The following is a 21,381-nucleotide window of genomic DNA, read 5'->3' as shown; positions in this document are numbered from 1 at the left end:
TCTAGTTTATTTTTCCTCCTTATTCCATTCAATTAAAAGGTACCTAAGAAATGCGACATTTTATAATTTTATTGATGCAATTATGGTAAAGCGCGGGCAGTTTAATGTTCGACAATGATTGGGTCCACGGTGGTCGGGACATTAACCTTTTTCCTAAGGCAAACGTTCTTATTGATTTTAGTCAATCGTAGAATAATGACATATTTGATAATGCGTAGGTATTGAATTTTAAACAGTCTATTACGACGTAGCAGCCCTAAAAGAGATAATAACACAGTAGCTTGACTAATTCTTACACGATCATTATTTCGGCAATAAAACCCTTTTTAATAGAAACTAGACTTTGTTGCAATCGTTATCATAACAGAAGACTATAGACATTATTATACAAGATGATTAAAATGTAATTAGATTCGAACTATATGTGCTGAACAACCTATTTTTCGCAACTAACATCACACGACACAAGTCCACCTTGTGCTTAATATATTTTGTTCTTTTTCTTACTGTGATAGCGTATTAAATTACTGTATAATGTTGATAATAATTACTTAGCGTAGCGATTTAAGTGAAATGAGTGTTTATGTTTAGTGGTTTGTTTTGTACTGTTATTACTCAGCGCAAACGAGGCGGGTTGCACAATAAGAACAAAGCACACTAGTACCTACTTATAACAGTGTTACACTTAAATTGTTTTCAGGTCAATGTCTAACCAAGGAGGTAGTGGACGCTCCGACGCCTGTTTACGACACATGAACTAGTGAAACATTATCGCTATCTTTAATAAAATCTATTTTGTTTGTGGCCAGTATTGCACGTGGTCGTGGCCTAACTTTCCCCGATTCTAATCCACTTACAATTGTTTATGTCAGCAGTTTCTGTGTCAAGTGGTACTTCAGAATTTGGACAGTCATTGCATGTCTTCTGAGATGTTTGCGGTTTGTTGGATTATGTGACATCTAGCAGTGCAATGCTAAGTAATACTAGCGTAAGTATGACCGTATAATCTTATGAAGGCGTCATAATTTATAACAAAATGTTGATTACAGAAATTCGAAAGGGTAGTTTCCAAAAAAATAATAATTAGTCCGTCTTGTAGATTGTCCAAAATTAAGCGATACGTATTTTTTCTTTTTTAAATTGGATCAGAACTTGTTAAGATATAGCGTGTTAAAGTTGAGTGTGACGTCACAAGTTGCTACAATTTTCAGGAGACTGTGACGTAAAAGGCCCCCACTCCTAATTTTTGAAGCGTATTATCTTTGTCATTTTATGTTTAATAAAAAAAAGAAAAAATACGTATCCAATATTTTTTGATTATCTAAAAAGCGGACTAAATATTATTTCATTATTTCGACCCTGGACACTACCTCGTCCCGGTTATAAATCTTGAAAAGCCTCTAATAAATTCTATCCTCCGTGATCCCCATTTCATGCTTTTTTATTATTTTCTTACTTTCGTAATTACATTTCTATGCCTTTGTTATCCAAAACCTTGCGGAGTACGTGATCCGTATCATAAACAGTTCTATGAATTTACACGACATTAACTTACGAGTTTAATTACTGACATTATATACAAGGCTGTAAATTCAATTAACAAGTCAATTTGTTGCGGTTTATGTATTTTGGGTTTGTAAAGCCTGCGTTCAGAGCATCAATTACAAGGTATAACTACTGTGAAAACTTAGTAAGTAAGTTAAGATCAATTGACTACCAAACATGGTCTGGTTTATATTTTCATATAAAACTCCTTAGTGTAATTTTGATCTGTGCAATAATAAGTAACCAAAAAAATTCAAGACTATTCGTAAAGACGCGACGTTGAAATACCTGCGTACGCACAAAGATTTTGAAGAGTTTTCATATAACACATGGGTATGTTTTACCCAGCGATGAGGAAACAAAGCAATTAAATCAACTCTATCTTTATGCACGGCGCGTAAAATCATAATTGTTCATAATTTCTTAGTACCAGCGCAAGTACAAGCGCGTGGGAATATTTGTATATAGGCGGTAAATGTAGTACATATACATACACGAAGTTATTGCTGAATGTGAAGAATTGGGGCCAATATTTGTGGAAAATATTCGACTTGATATGGTTAATTTCAAGTTCAGCTATAGCAAAAGCTTCATTGGCACAGAGTATCAGATATTTTACGAAGTAACTGAAGTTTTAGGCTGCATTTACAAATGTATTGTAGCTAACATAGTGTTCCGTATTATAATCTCATTGCCATTTATTTCCATAGACTCATGTTTTCGGGCGGTGCCGCGACAAATCGCGACCGCAACGCTGAACGAGTTCAAACCATGAAGGATTTACACCATACTGGGTGAAAAGATTTTTTAAATATGTTTGTTCCTAATTTAGCGACAAAGTAATAACCGTGACTGGTCCCTTATAATATAAACAATGTTTAATTACCGTCGTAATACAGAAGTCTTACTTCTTCTTTCTTTCTCCTGCCCTGTTCCCAAATATTACTTGGGGTCGGCGCAATATGTCATTTTCTTCCATTTTCCCCTGTCACTCGTCATACTGACACTCACTCCCTTCCTATTCATATCATCTTTCAGGCAATCCATAAGTCTTACTTATTGTAGGTATATTAAAAGGGATCGAATTGTGGGCGTTTGATCGTAAAATATTACTTTAAGTTGACATTTATCGGCCCTTAATATTTAGTAGGTTAATGGGTCAGGACATATGATAGCAGGTTTAAATATAGATTTATTTAAAACGAAACAAACAAGATGAAATTGGCAATTATTTGGATTTTGGCAGTGAAGACTTACAGTTTGGTTATATACGCTCTGTCCTTGGTGGCTTCTAGTTCAAATTAAAAACTATTTTTAGTGAAAGAGTGCCCATTTATTAAGAAAAGCTCAGTAGCTATGACTCGCGTGAAACCGTAGTCAAATGGCTAGGAGTAGATTATTACCACATGTATTTATTATTTAAATATAGCATAGAAGAATGTATGGCATTGTTCTTACTGTTAGCACCTAGAAATACTAAAGATCTATTAACAATAGGTGCTAAGAGCTATTTAACAGAAATAACATTGTGAGAGAAGCACGTGCCATTAGCAATAAAGACGGACAATCCTTTTGTAATGTATTCTGTGTTAAATAAGTGCTGAAATTATTTTTGGTCCACATGATTTTGTAAAATGTTTTGTATCGAATTGTTACTATAAAGAGCTACGCGAGACAGTAAAAATTAAAATGTAGTATGGTGAAAACACTCGTATACTTATTGGCATTGCATGCGCCTATAGGTAAATTTAAAGGTACCCATTTATCTACGTCTCAGAAATATTTTTCTCTAAAAATGTTTTCACATTAATTAGTCCTCACAGGTTCGTATATTTAATTTCCAATTATTATTCAAGTGCCCACGCAGCGCTGAAAGTACACGAACCAGCATTCCGTCGATCGGACTGTGTATTGTCATGAATGAACAGAAATTGAAACCAATCCCGCGACACGAAACAATGCAACGCAAACTGTAGCTCACGATTGTAAGTATCGTTCACACTGTTAAGTTACTGAATAAGTTATTTGAAGAAAATTGGATGAAGTAGTTGGTAAACATATGATGGAAAATATTGAACTTGGCTTGTTTCAGTTGCGGCGTTGGACTTTTCATACTAACCTACTATCGACCACTGCTGGTGCTTTTTTTATTAAAAATGAGTAAGCCTTATGTATTTACAATTTCATTTATCAAGTGATTAATGTTATAATATATTTTTTTCTTTTGTCGGAGAATTATTATTACATACTTACCTACTATTAGTTTTCACCTTACTATGAAAATTTTACCATGTAAACAAAACATCAGTATTTACATTCCCACACTTAAATGATATAAAATGACACGTAACAAATGACCTTGGCTAATTATATTGTGGTGTAGATTTCATCTTGCAGTTATTTCGCCATCTCGCCCCAGAATGGACGCGGCCTATGTCACGCGTGGCGTCGCCGCCTCGGATCATTATCTCGTGGGCCCAAGGTCGAGCCACTAGAAAGGTTCAACCAACCCAAGATATGATTCACCCTATCCCCTTTGCTTCAAGGAAAAATATTTCAGGAAGGTGACCAAAAGAAAAGGAAATACTTAACATTTTTCCAAGAAACTCAATGATTTTTTGTTTGAACTTTTGTTTCCATTTATTGCTTTGCGAATTTTAAATGGTTTGACAACTGGAAAGTAGATAAGAATTAAAACAATGCGCATGGATATTAACACCTTATTTTGTCACAACAGGCACTTTTGTAATTTTGAATTTTGCAGATTTTAGTTTCATTGTTTTATTCAACTCGAGTCTAACACTCATGAAAGTTACAAAAGTATTTAAGAGAAAAGAGACTCTCTTGCTATTATTTAGTATCTTGTTTTAAGCACGAGCCAATTCTTCGGTTAGCGACTTTTGCGTTTGAAATCAATGAACGCACGGAAATTTCTCCATATCTCTGAATAGCCTCTAGTCACTTGGGCACTTAATATTTCTTCCGAAGAGATTAGTTCCTAAATTAAAAGGATATACATTATATAAGTCTGGGAGTGCATTATAATTGTAACTTACTATTACCTAAGTCTTTAATTTCTATTTTCACCATTGGCGCCGTGAGCAATCATTCTCTAAAATGGGATCACTGGACCTCAGTCTCGAAAACAAAAGAACATGCTGGTAACATACTCAAACATGGTCACTTACTATTGTTTACACAAGTAATGATAGGCATGAAGTCAGCCTAGACGTCTTAACATTACCTATGCAGGTGATTGATCACCAGGAGTCCGGTGTCGAAACGTACCTAACCTTTATCGAACTTATATGTGCACATTTTCGTAGACAATTGTGGCAATTCATATCATTACGATTTACACATAATGGGATTTTGTTTGTAGCCACACAAATTGGTAGTCGTTATAGTGATTGCATTTAAATTGATGTCATTTATTGCAGAAATTACCCTTATGAAGGGATGTGTGAACCTAAGTAAATAAAAATGTTACCGTACTAATATCTGTGTGAAATTGCGTCAAGAGTAAATTAGCGTACGCGGTAACAATGGATCAGTTATTTGAGCAAATTACATGCATTATAGAGACAGATGCAATAACTAAAAAGGTGCGTTTTTCTAGGCCGTCGCGCAGTGGCTGGGGCGGTTAAGCATTTTGAGCAACTCTCCATACAATGTTCTGTAATTATCGCACCAAATCACCAGCGAGGAATGCGCGAGTGCCTTCGTCAGTCAGCACGCAACGCAACTGCGCGTGTCCACATAAATAACAACAGTAATTATTTCCAGCCAATGTCTTACTATTCAAGGGCATAATCGAAATTAATTGTTCTCAATGCATTTATTTGTTACCTAAGGGCAGTTAACGCGTAATCTCTAGTAGGAACTAAACTTGTGTACGTTTTTTGTTTTGTTGTTATTGCCTTCAAACGTTCAATGAATTGTTGTTATTGAGTTGCTGTATGTTTGTAAATTGTTATGCCAATTATGTTAATGCTCTTAGTTTGAATAAGATGTTTAAGTAAATCTCGATGTTTTACTTATGAACTGTATTTTGTTTACCTACGATAAAGGGTTGGCGTTTAGCAATGTGTTGTTTTGATTTTTTCTATAGGTACATATTTAGTTTATTCTATGTATTACTGTATGTAAACGTTTGGCGATCAGTAAAGTAGTTTAGCAAAGTAAAACAAAGAAGTAAAATTCAGCAGCTGAGTATTTTATTTACATTCGAGTATAAATTCATATCATCATATTTACACATAAATATCACATTCAGTCATCCGTCATCATATCACACGAGTATGCTAGAGTAGTGTTCAGTAATGGAGGCCATGATGTCCGTGCGCCAGGGGGGCGACGGCGTAGTGCGCGATGGGGGCGGCGTGGACCACGGGGGCAGCGTGGACGACGGGGGCGGGGTGGTGGCCGGGGGTCTTGTGGACTACAGCGTTGAAACTGGAACGAAGGAACATACATTAAGTATATAAAAATCAAAAGCTCTGTGGAATATTTAACGTTGCCTTATAGCTTGAAGATTATGACTCGCAGAATGTTGCCTTACCCGTGGTGGTCGTCAGCGGTGTACTCTACTTTGCGCACGGAACCGTCAGGCTCAACCAGGGAGTAGCTGCCGTGCACGGCACCACCGTCGCGGCTCTCGTGCTGGGACTTGTGGTCACCGGTGTGAGGGTCAGCCACGGAGTACGCGAAGTCGTATTTGGGGTGAGACTGGAAAATAATAGTTCATAAAATTACTTATCATTGTTTTGGCCTCAATCTTTTTGTTGTAATGGATCAAAGGAAATTAGCTAGTAAATGATTTCAGGATATCCGTTTGGAGGTAATAACCACCTAATTTGTGGCTAAGACCTTGTGAAATAGCAGGTATCCAAGCTTATGATCTTATTGTTGTTTGCTATACTTACGTATTCGGCGTGGACGGCGATGGGGGCGGCGTGGACTACGGGGGCGGCGTGGACGATGGGGGCGGCGTGGACTACGGGAGCGGCGTGGACGATGGGGGCGGCGTAGTGCGCAGGGGCGTAGTGGGCCGGCGCATAGTGCGCGGGCGCATCGTGGCGGACGATGCTTTGGGAGGACACCGCGCTGTGGTGCACGGGCAGGAGGCCGGCGCTGGCGGCGGCCAGCACAGCGCTGAGGGCGAACACCTGGACACACACAAAATACATTTATAATTCACGTTTTTTTATTTATTTCTCAAAATATGTTTTGAAATATGGCTGTGTTCTTACTTTGGTGAACATTTTGCACTAGTTAATCAGAGCAGGTGACTGATACCATTATCGGGCCGGAGTGTGACTTTTATATGAAAAGCAAAACGGAGCCGCAGTCCTGTCGGTGGTGGGGAGTGCGGTCACTTCAGTTCCGTAACTTTGACACCGCGAGGTCGTTGGTTACTCGCACACATAGGCCCGATTATAATTCACAGACAATCGCCTTCCCGCGCGGCCTGTGGGCGCCCTGCACCGCCATACCCGACATTATCTCCGATATCGACGTTGCGTGAGTGATTGCGATAATCAATCTAGTTTTTTATTGTGATTCAGACTAGAGGACCAAGGGCAACATTTGAGTGATTTGAAGACATTAGTTTGCATATAACGTATGAAGGTTCTTGTTAATAAATTATTACCAATTTTGAAACTGTATTATTATTCGAAAACGTTTTAGCTGTGTTGATGTTTTTAAACAGCCTAAGATAAATTATGTTGAGTGCTTAGTAGTTAAATTCAATGTTTTGCGATGTGAGTGCACGCACTCTGATAGTTTAGGTATATGCCTGGTATATTAAGGGGTTTTAACAAAAAAAGCTTATTCGAGTTTTTAAGCAAATTCCATGAACTCAACGTATGCGACAATATCGAACCTATCTGGTACAATTGCCACATGTCACACAAATTTTAATTATGAACGACAATTGAAATTCGATTGCCTCAAATTATCAGCTTGGTGTTATAATTACAGCCAGTGTGTGATTGCGACAAAGCTATCAAATGCACCGGGTTCGACCACACGGCGGTCAAATACTCAGCACGTAGAACGTTGCCAGTGTTCAGTTTCCTAACTCTTCGTAACGCGATCACAGACACTTGATATCATAAATTAAACGTTGTTGTAACTAATAGACCCATATTGGTTCACAAAAAGAATTTTGATAATAGCCTGGGTTTACAAAACAGTTTGCGAGTTAGGCAAAGCAATTAACGGCGGTTTCAGCACTTAATTTAGTATTAAATGAATCACCTTTGATAATGGTCGGATTAAATCTAAGCTTATCTAGAACAGCCTGTCGATATGATGAAGAGCCCAACATTAATTTTCTGCTGCATTTAGTTGGAGTGCATTAAGTACGGGTACTTTAATTATCTACGACGTCTACATATTTGGCAAAAAGACAATTACAACATTTTTAACAGCTACAAAAACAATGTATTTTCATCACGTCTAACTTGACATCATATTTTTAGGCGAGCACATACAACAATGTGCAAGTATGCGTGCAATAGTTCAGGTGTCGAACGAATCACTCGAAAACTATGTACGAACCGTGTTTCAACACTTTCAGTGTGGAAAATGACTTAATTACAATTAAATATTCAAAATATTTGAAAGGTGCTCACGATTATTGGTTGTAACTGATTTAATTGTTACGAATATATTCTGTAAAAGGTGGTCGTTATCGTGGCCTAAAGGTCCGGCCATATCTTGCCGTCGTGATCCGATACCGCCTTCGTCACGGAAGCCGAATACCTATAATTCGACTAACATACATTTTATTGTTCGGAAGGTCACACTTAATAATAGTTTTGATTGAAAGGTAATAAGAAACGATAGTTCAGAGGTCACTCACCCGATAATTGTCTGGCCGTGACTCGGAACTGACTATTTATATTAATCAGAGCTTATTGTTGACAGCAGTTTTTCTTTGTGTGCTGCTAACAAAGACGTATGATAGTTCTTAGAATAATACATGACTTTTTTTGTTCAATAAATCAAATATCTTAGGCGCATATCGTATCAAGATTATTTGTTTCATATATTTAGATTATGTTAATAATCATGTCAACATATGCATTTGAGATACAGCGTGACTTGTTTCAATCAGCCGATCGCTTACGGAATTCCGGGCCGTAAATCTTGATACGCTTTTCGGAAGTTTTTATACAAGTTCAATTCATTCCGGTTCAGTCGGTGCTTAAATTCATTTACATACGTTAGTAATGCATCCGTTAGATTGTTCCGGATAGTTTGCGTTAAATTACAGATACAATGTCAAGTTTGCCATTGTTATTATTATCCATTTTCAGTACTAGATTTTGCTCGATGTCGCAGCATATGATACGTATTACTACTGATACTTTGTTGAGCCTAATTTTGCAAAATATAATGTTAAAAACTACTTAATTACAACAATTTTTCATCTAAATGGCTACATTATTTGTTAAAAATAATTAATAATGACATCGACAGTCCAGAACTCTTATCAAAACTTTTCTTTAACATCCCACATAAATTAGTTCGTTTCAATCCACCACTACGTATACCGAATGCGTCTACCAATTACAGACAAAATAGTTATATTGTGCGAGCAAGCCGTTGCTTCAACAACCTGTGCAGGTAGCATGATTTCGATCCATTTATAACCAGTGTTGTGTCGGCGAGAAGGTGTCTGAGCCGTAGCTTCTTCAAAAGTTAGATTAGTTTTCTTATATTTTGTTTTTGTTCCTACATTGTTCTTGCATTGTTCTTGTATTATTTTTAATTTTTTTACTTTATGTTACTTTATTTTATTTTAGCCTGGTTATTTGACTGGTTGGCAATAAGTTACATATTTTATTTTATTTTATAAAACCTGTGCATGCTCAGTTTGCTCATTCTTTTTACAATTGTTACACTATTGCTATAAGTGAAGACTTGTCATTGGCTCCCTGTTAACTAAACTTGTGTTATTTCTAGTTATTTTAGCTGTAAGTCTTCCATGTTACATAAATAAATAAATAAATAAATAAATTATAATGATATATTCGCAAACGAGCTACATAATATATGCCAACGAATTTCTTCATCAAAGAAAAGTCTAGTAGTAAATTACCTCTAGCCTTTGGAAGAATAATGATTCGGAAGAGCCTAATTATATGGCAGCCACTATAATTTAACCAGGTGTTAATCTAACTTTAATTTGCTCGTAACTTTGACGAAACCGTTTGAATTAAATTATAAAATTATGTAGTATGTGTAAAGTTAACTAAGCCTGTTGCGTTAAATGATGGTATTGCAAAACGAGACTTCAAACGTTGGAGTGAAATTAGTGCAATATCAACGGATATAGGAGTGAATGTTTTAGGAGCAATGTGCCGAACAGTGCGCGATAAAACTCGTTGCTTATGACATCGTAAACTTGTAAATCCAGGCAGTTATCTCGCTGACAGGGGCGTTAGCAACATTGCTTGGGCCGAGAAATTATATGTGCTATTTGTCGGCGCTCTGGCATTATGTATTGACAAACTGTTTACTGTGTAGGCCTAGACTTCCAACGAGCTTTCGAATGTAAACCAATTGACACATAGTAGCATTCTCAATCATTGATCTATTCCTACTGTTACGTGGTTATTTTCCAAGTAAAGTCATTGTTTCAAAAAGCAAGGAATTAAGGTAACGGTTCACACAATTGGTCGGAATCGCCTTGAGATCAGTCTCAAGGTACCGCAGTCACGACACGTAATAAACCGTAGGGCCTAATGATATGAATAGTGTATGAGAGTGACAATTTGCAATGTTATGCCTTATGAAAATTGTTCATAGCTTATCCTTGAAAGGTAATCGTATTTGTATTTCGTAATAATGTATCAGTAGTTAGGAAAAGGTACACTTTGAATAAAAACACTAATGATAATATAGTAAACTTTGTTTTTTTTGCTATTATAAGAATTTCTCACGGTAAGTCCCTGTTCATTTCAGTGGACACTGAATTAAGGTTAAGTACATAAGCAGGTACAGTAGTCTCAGTTATTATCTACATACAAAGAGCAAAGGCGCAATTGGTTTTTAGAAGGTAAATATCATTTGTTCATAGCAAGTTCAAGAATTTGCGACCTGTAAATGTCAACCCTTAGCATCGATAGATCTAGATTAGTGTTCTAGTCTACATAATTCTATGTCGACCCCACTTCGATACAGGCAAGTTCTTGTGAACTATTTTGTCAGTGTTAATATTTGTTGTATTACCGAACAAACAGGTGTTCGTTTCTAAACAAATATAGCTTAAATCCCTGATTGGCATAATCTCTTCTATCTCTTAGTTAACACGTGGGTGCAAATTAATTACAATCGAGTTCCTGATAGGTACTCGACAGCAAGACTAACTTTCGACAGACCAGAGAATTTGCAAATCCTACGAAAGCCTATTTCTTAATATCAGGTTACAATTCTTCAGACTTTGTTGCCTAGGCGTAGGAAACTTTAAATTAGTTCTATAAAATACAGGCAAGCTAAGCAAGAATCAATTTAAGTTATAATTGAAAATGTCATGGTTTTGTTTGTTATTTTTAATGACTAATTATAAACATAAGAACATACACGAAGATCACAGCGAGTATAAATAAGGTACATTGTGGCTCTTAAAGCTTATTTGTTGGAGATCTAGTAATGGTGGTACTGGGATGAGTAGATGTGATGACTGGGGCCGGAGTTGTGCACGACCGCGTTGAAACTGCAACCAAAACAAAACAATCCGATAAATATTATGACAAGATAATAGTCGGAACAGGTTCCAATACCAGTTTGTTATCACGACACCTGTTCGCTGATACCTGTTGTCAGTCAGTAGCACGTGGGTCACACGAGTTCATTACTCATACGTTACTAGTCCGGCCGTTTACCGGTTTGACTAGCATGTGACTTAATACGATGTAATTTTACGACTCTCATGTGTGTGAACTAACAAAGCTCCGTAAACGAGCAAATATGGCAGGTCAGTAGTTTTGCGCAATTTGGGGAAAGTTGCACTCTCATCAATGGTACGTCATTACGTTATGCAGTTTGTGTTTAGATTCTATTTTACATAATTTTTGAAATAATGTTCTTGTGCTAACTTCTGGCTATTCTAGTCATGAATTGATTACATTTTAGTAGTTAAATATTAGAACAATTTGATGCTTTAGTAAATAGAGGTGAAATTATTATTCATTTATTTGGTCTAGTGACACAGAATTTGTTTCGTAAATACGTAATGTATTGCGTAGATGATGAGAGATTCGCTGTAGTGAAACTTTCAACAGCCTTTGCAAACACATGCATATTTTATAGTACTTGACGTTATTCCCTAGATGCTTATAGCAGCACAAGATGACTTACCCATTGTGGTCGTCAGCGGTGTAGGAGACCTTGCGGAAAGAGCCATCGGGCTGCAGCAGAGAGTATTCTCCCTTCACGACGTCACCATCACGGACCTCGTGCTGGGACTTGTGGTCGCCAGTGTGGGGGTCTTCCACGGAGTACGAGTACTTGTATTTGGGGTGAGACTGAAAAAGCAAGAAAACACGTTAAAAGGATACTTACACGTCTGACTTATTCTCTAAATGACTACGTTCGAATCTTTTTATAGATTAAGTTAACAATGCCATCGGAGTACGTACATAGTAGTCCTCGTGTCCATGGCTGTAGTGGCCACCATGTACTTCAACGGGAGCAGCGATGGCGTGAACAACGGGGGCGGCGTGTACAACGGGGGCAGCGTGGACGACGGGGGCAGCGTGGACAATTGGGGCGTGGGCATAGGCAATGGGAGCCGCGGCATAGTGCGTGTCATGATGCACCAAGTTATGCTGAGACGACACAGTGTAACCACCGTGCCCTAGGTGACCAGCACGAGCCACAGCTACCAAGGCGCTGACTGCTAAAATCTGCACAGAAAAAAATAAAATTTTTCACTTGTCCGGAAAATTTTGGTACACTTCACTTCACTTTTGATCACGGGAAGACTTACTTTAGCGAACATTTTTGTGTGGGATTGTGCGTGCGTGACTGACATACATATGATAAGCAGCAGTGGGTTTTATAAGAATTGGCTCGGGTAGTCCGGTGGGGCGCCGAAAGCACCAAGCGGCGCGTCCCCGCGGCCGCAAGGTCACCGCGCTTTGTCTTCGACATTCTCGCGGCAAATTATCAAAATGATTGTTACTTAATGAAAATACTCTGTGAACTGTAATACTACACTTTGTTATACTAGGTCAATGCGTACAATGATACGTTACTGTCGTTTGTGCGTAGCGTTTTGAAAGTCAATGTTGTTGTTTCCAAAAATAGAACTTTTTAATTAAAAACAGACTTATCTAATCAGTTAAAAGGCATCAAAACATTGTGATAATGATTTACGAGCTTTTGTTATTTTATTTGTTAGGTTTGAATTTTGTGAAATATTAAATACTAAACTATATCATCGTTATTTCGTTAATTGTAACTGGGCCACAGGCATAACATTATTGAAGATTATGTAGCACCGCTAGTTTCTCTACAAATAACGTAAAATACTGTTTACGTTTGCCACAAATGCGTGAAAAGACAAACTTGTATAAATGACGTTTGTCTCCGACAGCTCTTTTATCATCTTACTACGGATTAATTAACCGTATTGTTTTGAGATTGGAGATTGAATTTTGACATAAGCTTTAAATAAATCATGTATTTAGCCGACTTCAAAGTGTCGAAGTTATTTGATGAGGATTTTACAAATAATTTTACTTCGGAAAAACAAAGGCAATTGTACCGTATTGATTATTTCTAGACGTTTAAAAATGAATTAAAAGGAAGCAATAAATATAAAGTGAATCTAGACACACGGCAGTGTGTCCGCCAAGTTCGAGCAAAAAAAGCGACACACCGGCCGTGGGTTATATTACACGAACCATTTCGAGCCAAATTCGACCCCCCTATAACACAAAATCTATTTTATTTACGCATATCAAATTTCTAGTATCTGTTGAGACCCCCTCACTTATCTAAAATACAAAATTTCATTAATATAGCTATTGTAGGTCTTGAGATATTGACGTCAGAAAATCGCTATTTTTACTATACACTCACTGACTGACTCACTCACTCATCAAAAACCTAGACCACTTCCAATGGTTGTATTGACTTGAAATTTGGCATGGAGGTAGGTCTTTATGTCAAGGTAAAGGAAAAAATCTGAAAATGGCCAAGTGTGAGTCAGTTTCAAAATAATTAAGGTATTTTATACCCGGTGCAAATTTATACCCCTAAGGAACCAAAACGAACCAAATTTATCTATATTTATATAATATATCTTCGAATGGTCGTACCGATCTGAAATTCGTTACAAAGGTTTGTATTTAGTCAAAGTAAAGTAAAAATCTAAAAACGGCCAAGTGTGAGTCACTTTCGAAAATAACGAATGTGTAACGTGTAACGAATGTGATCCACGAACATAATATATGATAACATGTCATGTCAGTCAGTTGGTAAATCTAGTCCATTTAGTTAATCTAGTTCATTTCTTTGTAAGAAGCATAGTGCTTATTCAAAAATCTGAAAGATAGTATAAATGAGACATTTTCTTAACTAACTTAATAAAATAAACAACCTTACAAAAATAAATGAAATCCCACCCAAAACAAAAATGTGAAAGACTGCCAAGTTCGATAATATGGGAATGCTTCGCCTATAAAAGAAGTGAGATCTGAATAAGTACCAAGTTCCATACACATACCTCAGTAAAAAATAGTTACTTTTTAATGATGTTACTTGGCAAGTTTTAATAGAAAATTAAATACTTGATTCATTGCGTTTAGTAGGTTTATAACAAGGTGTGTGAAAACTTGCCAAGTGACATAAAAAAAAAGTAACTATTTTTTACTGAGGTATGTGTATGGAACTTGGTACTTATTCAGATCTCACTTCTTTTATAGGCGAAGCATTCCCATATTATCGAACTTGGCAGTCTTTCACATTTTTGTTTTGGGTGGGATAAAGTGAAACATAATCAGCTGACATAGTTTGGCGATGTGTACAATGTTTGTAAGTACCTAAATACGACGTCCGACATATTGAACGATTCTGGGAAGGAAATTGTTATAATCACTTATATTTTGTTAAACGTTTAAACAGTGAAGACTGTAAAATGCTATATAACGTATAACCTACCTACGTACTAAATTTTTTAAATTTGATTTCCGACGAATATTTATCCTGTAAAAATATTGTTTTTCATTTATGCAAAAGCTCACTGACACCTGTATGGGTATTAAAAAAAATATGCAAAGGGTAAGGAATATCTGTTTACAATACACAAAACACAGTTCGGTACTGACGAACGTATCAGCATACATTGTTTACATCTAGATTATGAGATTTTGATGGCTATTGTCCGACACAAACGTATTCCCATCCCTTGAAACGTTATTAGAATGTTTGTGTCCAAACTTTGCACGAGAGTTGATATGAATATACATAGTCGATCAAAATAAGATTTTGTTTAATTTTACAGAAAAAAGTGATAACGTGAAAGAAGTATTTAACTATGAAAGGGCAAAAAATAGCGTTAAGTAGGTGCGTTTTACTGAATTGCCTAATATGAAAGATGTACTAAGGTGTTTACCTGAATATCGGAAACAGTTGGTAATTTATTTACATCAGTTTTAATTTTCAATTGACGTCCTTCACTTCGTTATTAATTTGGTACAGTTAACAATTTTCCACTGCGTAGTTTTTTTTAGGGTTATTATTTAAATAAAAGATGCAGACTATCAACAAGTAGCAGGAAGGGGAAATAATTGTGTAATTCAGTACTTTTATTTGCCAAATAGTTGTATGAACCATAATTATGGCAATTATAACGACAGATTTGGTTGAGTTTGTGAGATGAGAGCTATTAAAGAAGTTTGAGAACGTACAATGTATTTTTTTCTGACCATAAGTAGTATCGCCGTAACATCAATAATATCGGTAACATCAGTACGTTTTTGTGGTATCTTGATTTTTGTAATATAAGTTTTTGAAGGGCAAGAAGCGAATAGTGTCTTACCCAAGATTTACCGGAGTGGGTAAATAACAGTTATGTTTTTATAGCCGGAATCACGCAAGCGCAACAGCCTTGCTATATAATTATAATATCTGATAAGTCTCGACCTAGCGCCAAATAATTTTCTTTATAACGTGCATTTTATAATGTGTGAACTTGTCATGTACGTTATGACAGCTACACTCTCGTTTACAAGCTTTACAGTAATTTGATTAATTGCCTTGATAAAAATTGCGGTTTTCAGAAGCATTTTAGCATGAATCACATTGTATCTTATTTACTTGCATTATTTAGCTTTTATGCTGATTTTAAGTGTCGTATCTTTATTAGGCTCCTAGTTTATTGTATGTATATTCAAGCAAGGTGTATACAACGAGAGTAATAAATTAGAGCAAATATATTGTGTAATAAATAATTTATTATTTTAATTTATAGTCGTATTTGGTTTCAGCAGGTCGTCAATATAAATCCACTCATTAATAGTGTTGGTGGTACTCAGGAGCCGGGTGGAGATTGGGAGCCGAGGTATGTACCACGGCATTGAATCTGAAGCAAACGAGAAATAATAAGTATCATTTTACCTTTTAACATTCTTCTTTCGTCTTGAAGTACCCACACAATGCAGACTAAAGAGGCGGCCGACAGTTCACCCGATGGTTGGAGAAAATATATTTTTAAGAAAATCTTGCATTCAATAAAATTACGAGTATACTCCTATCATATTCATACTGATTTATGAGCCCAAACCAACTATCGGTCGACAAAAAAATTTTAGTGTGCCTTAGTCTTAGATTTCAACTTTCGTTGTTAAAGAAAGGTTTTATACTAAGAAATTTTCCGTGACCACAAAAAACACTTCTAAAGAACGTGGAATATTCCATTATATCTAGTAAGCAATTCTCAACTTACCCATTATGGTCATCGGCGGTGTACTCGACATCGCGCACGGAGCCATCAGGCTGTACCAGTGAGTAATGGCCACGTACAACATCTCCGTCGCGGGTCTCATGCTGCGACTTGTGGTCACCGGTGTGAGGGTCAGATACGGAGTACTCGAACGCGTATTTGGGATGAGCCTGGAATTAAGATTTTATAGAAATTAAAACGTTGAAGTGCTTGCTACATCTTAGTTGATAAATGATCTAAAACATATAGTATAACTAAGATCTAAATCATAAGGAAGGGAAAGAGTTGATTAACATTATAACAGCAGTAATCTGGTATCAGATGCTTGAATTAACTATTAAGCTAGCGTTTGTTTGAGCCACAGTTACTTTACTCAAAGAGTAAAAGTCAACCCTAAGTATATTTATTAGACTATACATACATCATGTTCTTTGTGATGGTCGTGATGGTCATCATCATCGTAGTGTCCATCATAAGCTTCAGCAGCGGCGTAAGGAAGAGGCGCAGCGTAACCACCTTCGTACGGCACGGCGTACGCCGCTTCATACGGTGCAGCGTACCCCGCGGCGTACGGGATGGCGTATGGCGCGGCGTACGGAGCGGCGTATGGAGCGGCGTAGTGACCACCGTGATGGACGATGCTTTGGGACGATACGGCGTGGCCGTGTCCATTGGCTGCGGCCAGCATCGCACCGAAAGCTACCAACTGAAGATACAAAGAACACATTTTATAATTTAAGCACTCAATATAGATTCCCGGTTGAGTTCAAAGAAGATGGCGTGTCATCCTATATTTAAAAGTATTGATGTATGAGAATGATTTTGTTACACTGCACTTTCTTTTGTTATTCACTTGTCGCCGTCTTTCTTTTTTTGTTATTCACTGGCCGGGAATTTATAATTCGACACACAGAAATGTAAATGTTTCAAAACTTACTTTGCTGAACATTTTGTTGTTGTTAAGATCAAAGTCAATCAATGATTGATGACAAATTCCGCTGACCGTGGTTTTTATATTAGTTAAAACTGTAACAAGTGGGGTTGACCATACCGCATGCGGACCTCGCGACAATGACAATACCTAAGGTCATCTTAAAAAAAAAGCGATTATAGAATCGCAATATATGTCATGGTATCGATAACCGCCGTGGCCATGTCATGCTGTTTAAATGTGCATGTTTTGTTCGGCTACACAAAAAATGTTGTACGCATGAACGAAATTTTCAAACGCATAGGTTGATGGATGAAGCAGTGACACTTGGTACAAAAGCTTAGCATCGATTTGTACGACGTAAAAGCTTTTGTAACACTACAAAGTTGACAATTTGATGCCGCAGATTGGTACTAGCAATATTTGCATTATTTGCTACCCACGTTCCTTGTAATTTTAAAACTCATCAGATAAATAAACTATCGGTTGAGATCTCTATGATTAGAAGAACTGATTATAACGTCCTTAAATTATTAGGTATAATATTTGTATATCCAGAAATGTATAAATGCAGAAAATCTATCAAATTAGGTACTTCAGAGCTGAAGAAGAATCATTCGTCATCAAGTTGTTCCATGTAACAAGGCCGTAACAACCGCGAAGTCCTACGTGATGCTAGACTGAATGAAAGAAAAAGGCCACAGAGATCATTACTGTTCAGTGTAACTTCCACAAAAAACTACAGATAATTTGTCGTTCGATACAATTATTCTTATTATAGTAGTTTTTGTAGCAGTTCTGGGTTGACTTAAGGCTACGTTTTTTGGCATAATAGAATTGAACAATGTTATATCGGGTGTGTCGTTCATAATCACATTAAATTAAATGCGTTAATATACTGGTTAATATATGTCGATTAACACAAAGATAAAAGAAAAATACGTAAAAATAAAAAAATGATTTTTTCAAACAAAGTAAATGGAATAAAAATGTGCAAAAATTAGAACACCATATAAAAGTCAGTCATTACAAACAACTGAAATTCTCCCTTGAAAACTGACAGCTGTCAACTGAGCAAAACATTCGGTACTCCTAACTTTATCTCTGCTTTACACATGATGTTGTAAATTATAAAAACGAAAAATGACTCCTGTGGTTAAACCACTGAATGGATTAGGTTATTTTTTTTACAATTCGCCATAGAATATCATAAAGTATTTGCGATATGATTTAATGTGATTGTGAACGACACACTCGATATAGCATTGCTAATCGTGTTGTGTAATAAGTTTTACAACTTCATTGATAAGATATGGTCGCCTGTCAGATACTTTATAGTTTCTTTCGAAAATTTATGATAGAGTGATAGCTTTTTGAAAACTCATTGAGCTTTTTCTGAAGTAGATTGAGGTTGGTTGAGAATTTCTAAATTTTTGCAATTACTTAAATATAGGATAGAGTTTTGTAAAATAATGGCTAAAGATGGTCACTATATAAAGATAATTTGACTAAGATGCGTATCATACAGACTAACAATACAATTCAAATCTAAAAATAAAATACATTCACAGGCATTATTATTTATGGCATATTGTTTTAATTCATAATTCACAATACAATCCACAATTCTAGCTGAATAATTCTGTTATGTTCACACAAGGAAATAAAGGCTGGCAAGTCTAAAATGCTTGTAGTGTACGAAATTCTTACATAATTTACTGCTTAGCCGTTCTATTGTACTTTGGCTAAAGCGGGTACTTTGACATACGAGCTTAGCATTGAGCTATTGAGATTTATTTATGACAGTTATTGCAATTATTTAGTGGCGTTTAAGTTCCTGTATTAAGTCGGATTTAAGTTATTGTTGTGTGATATTATACATTTAACTTATACAACTTCTTTGTAATGCGGACCTTAAAATCAAAGCACTTCGAATACATAACATCTTCTGGAAGCTTTCTACGTAGAAACGCGAGCTTGGTAGTATGACAGCGGATAAAGAGGGATGAATTAAATTGGGAACACGACAAGAAGAAATAGAATATAGGTAACTTAAAATTATTTCTCAGAATATTAAATAGACCTACAAGAAACATTTTCATGAACCATTGATTGAGATTAAAAGATTAAATAATCAAATTAGATCATTAAACACCAATTGGGTTTTGTTGCCCCAGCACTTTAATACTGTTATTTTATATGGCCTGTTTTACTGTAGTTTAGGCCACTTAATAATATAGAATTTAAGCTTTGATTTATGTTGTGATTGTAATATTTATCCCACCCAAAACAAAAATGTGAAAGACTGCCAAGTTCGATAATATGGGAATGCTTCGCCTATAAAAGAAGTGAGATCTGAATAAGTACCAAGTTCCATACACATACCTCAGTTAAAAATAGTTACTTTTTAATGATGTCACTTGGCAAGTTTTCATACACCTTGTTATAAACCTACTAAACGCAATGAATCAAGTATTTAATTTTCTATTAAAACTTGCCAAGTAACATCATTAAAAAGTAACTATTTTTAACTGAGGTATGTGTATGGAACTTGGTACTTATTCAGATCTCACTTCTTTTATAGGCGAAGCATTCCCATATTATCGAACTTGGCAGTCTTTCACATTTTTGTTTTGGGTGGGATTTCATTTATTTTTGTAAGGTTGTTTATTTTATTTTTTTCTTATGATGAAGTTAGTTAAAGAAATGTCTCATTTATACTATCTTTTAGATTTTTTAATATGCACTATGCTTCTTACAAAGAAATGAACTAGATTAACTAATCATCCTCCGAGCCTTTTTCCCAACAATGTTGGGGTCGGCTTCCAGTCTAACCGGATTCAGCTGAGTACCAGTGCTTTACAAGAAGCGACTGCCTATCTGACCTCCTCAACCCAGTTACCCGGGCAATCCGATACCCCTTGGTTAGACTGGTGTCAGACTTACTGGCTTCTAACTACCCGTAACGACTGCCAAGGATGTTCAATGACAGCCGGGACCTACAGTTTAACGTGCCATCCGAAACACAGCCAATGGTGTCCAAGATATACTTAGAAAGTACATACAAACTTAGAAAAGTTGCATTAGTACTTGCCTGACCTGGGATCGAACCCGCGCCCTTGTACTTGAGAGGTTGGTCCTTTACCCAGTAGGCCACCATGACTTTTTTTTTTACTAGATTATCTAAATGGACTAGATTTACCAACTGACTGACATGACATGTTATCATATATTATGTTCGTGGATCAAAGTTACACATTCGTTATTTTCGAAAGTGACACACTTGGCCGTTTTCAGATTTTTACTTTACTTTGACTAAATACAAACCTTTGTACCATTCGAAGATATATTATATAAATATAGATAAATTTAGGTCGCTTTAGTTCCTTAGGGGTATAAATTTACACCTGGTATAAAACACCTTCATTATTTTGAAACCGACTCACACTTGGCCATTTTCAGATTTTTTCCTTTACCTTGACATAAAGACCTACCTCCATGCCAAATTTCAAGTCAATACGACCATTGGAAGTGGTCTAGGTTTTTGATGAGTGAGTCAGTGAATAAGTGAATCAGTGAATCAGTGTATAGTAAAAGTAGCGATTTTCTGACGTCAATATCTCAAGACCTACAATAGGTATTTTAATGAAATTTTGTATTTTAGATAAGTGAGGGGGTCTCAACAGATACTAGAAATTTGATATGCGTAAATAAAATAGATTTTGAGTTACAGGGGGGTCGAATTTGGCCCGAAATGGTTCGTGTAATATAACCCACGGCCGGTGTGTCGCTTTTTTTGCTCGAACTTGGCGGACACACTGCCGTGTGTCTAGATCGCCTTAATAAAATTATACCACTTTATCGAAAGTGTCCCACGGAGTAATTTGTCAAAGAAATATTTGTAAAGCATTTACTAAGACGGCTTACATTTATTGTTCGT

At 36.3% G+C, this 21,381-nt stretch overlaps 3 protein-coding genes across 3 annotated transcripts; all 3 read right to left on the bottom strand.

The window, feature by feature from the left end:
- Positions 1–5,740: 5,740 nt before the first annotated feature.
- Positions 5,741–6,911, bottom strand: LOC126056015 (cuticle protein 21). The gene is made up of 4 exons (XM_049847362.2): positions 6,798–6,911; positions 6,471–6,713; positions 6,107–6,273; positions 5,741–6,000 (listed from the first exon to the last, which is right to left on the bottom strand). The coding sequence occupies exons 1-4, from the start codon at positions 6,807–6,809 to the stop codon at positions 5,862–5,864; spliced, it is 561 nt and encodes a 186-aa protein (XP_049703319.2). The 5' UTR covers positions 6,810–6,911; the 3' UTR covers positions 5,741–5,861.
- Positions 6,912–10,842: 3,931 nt separating this feature from the next.
- Positions 10,843–12,595, bottom strand: LOC135116823 (cuticle protein 19-like). The gene is made up of 4 exons (XM_064034401.1): positions 12,551–12,595; positions 12,201–12,467; positions 11,920–12,086; positions 10,843–11,275 (listed from the first exon to the last, which is right to left on the bottom strand). The coding sequence occupies exons 1-4, from the start codon at positions 12,593–12,595 to the stop codon at positions 11,206–11,208; spliced, it is 549 nt and encodes a 182-aa protein (XP_063890471.1). The 3' UTR covers positions 10,843–11,205.
- A 3,449-nt stretch (positions 12,596–16,044) lies between these two features.
- Positions 16,045–17,459, bottom strand: LOC110375243 (cuticle protein 7). The gene is made up of 4 exons (XM_064034406.1): positions 17,448–17,459; positions 17,019–17,216; positions 16,514–16,680; positions 16,045–16,150 (listed from the first exon to the last, which is right to left on the bottom strand). Exons 1-4 carry the CDS (start codon positions 17,457–17,459, stop codon positions 16,081–16,083), a joined length of 447 nt encoding a protein of 148 aa, XP_063890476.1. The 3' UTR covers positions 16,045–16,080.
- Positions 17,460–21,381: the final 3,922 nt, after the last annotated feature.

Source organism: Helicoverpa armigera, chromosome 4 (assembly GCF_030705265.1).
Source record: "Helicoverpa armigera isolate CAAS_96S chromosome 4, ASM3070526v1, whole genome shotgun sequence".
In the NCBI taxonomy this organism is placed as follows: Eukaryota; Metazoa; Arthropoda; class Insecta; order Lepidoptera; family Noctuidae; genus Helicoverpa; species Helicoverpa armigera.
Note: the sequence above shows the minus strand (reverse complement) of the source record. Positions and strands in the feature narration are given on the sequence as shown.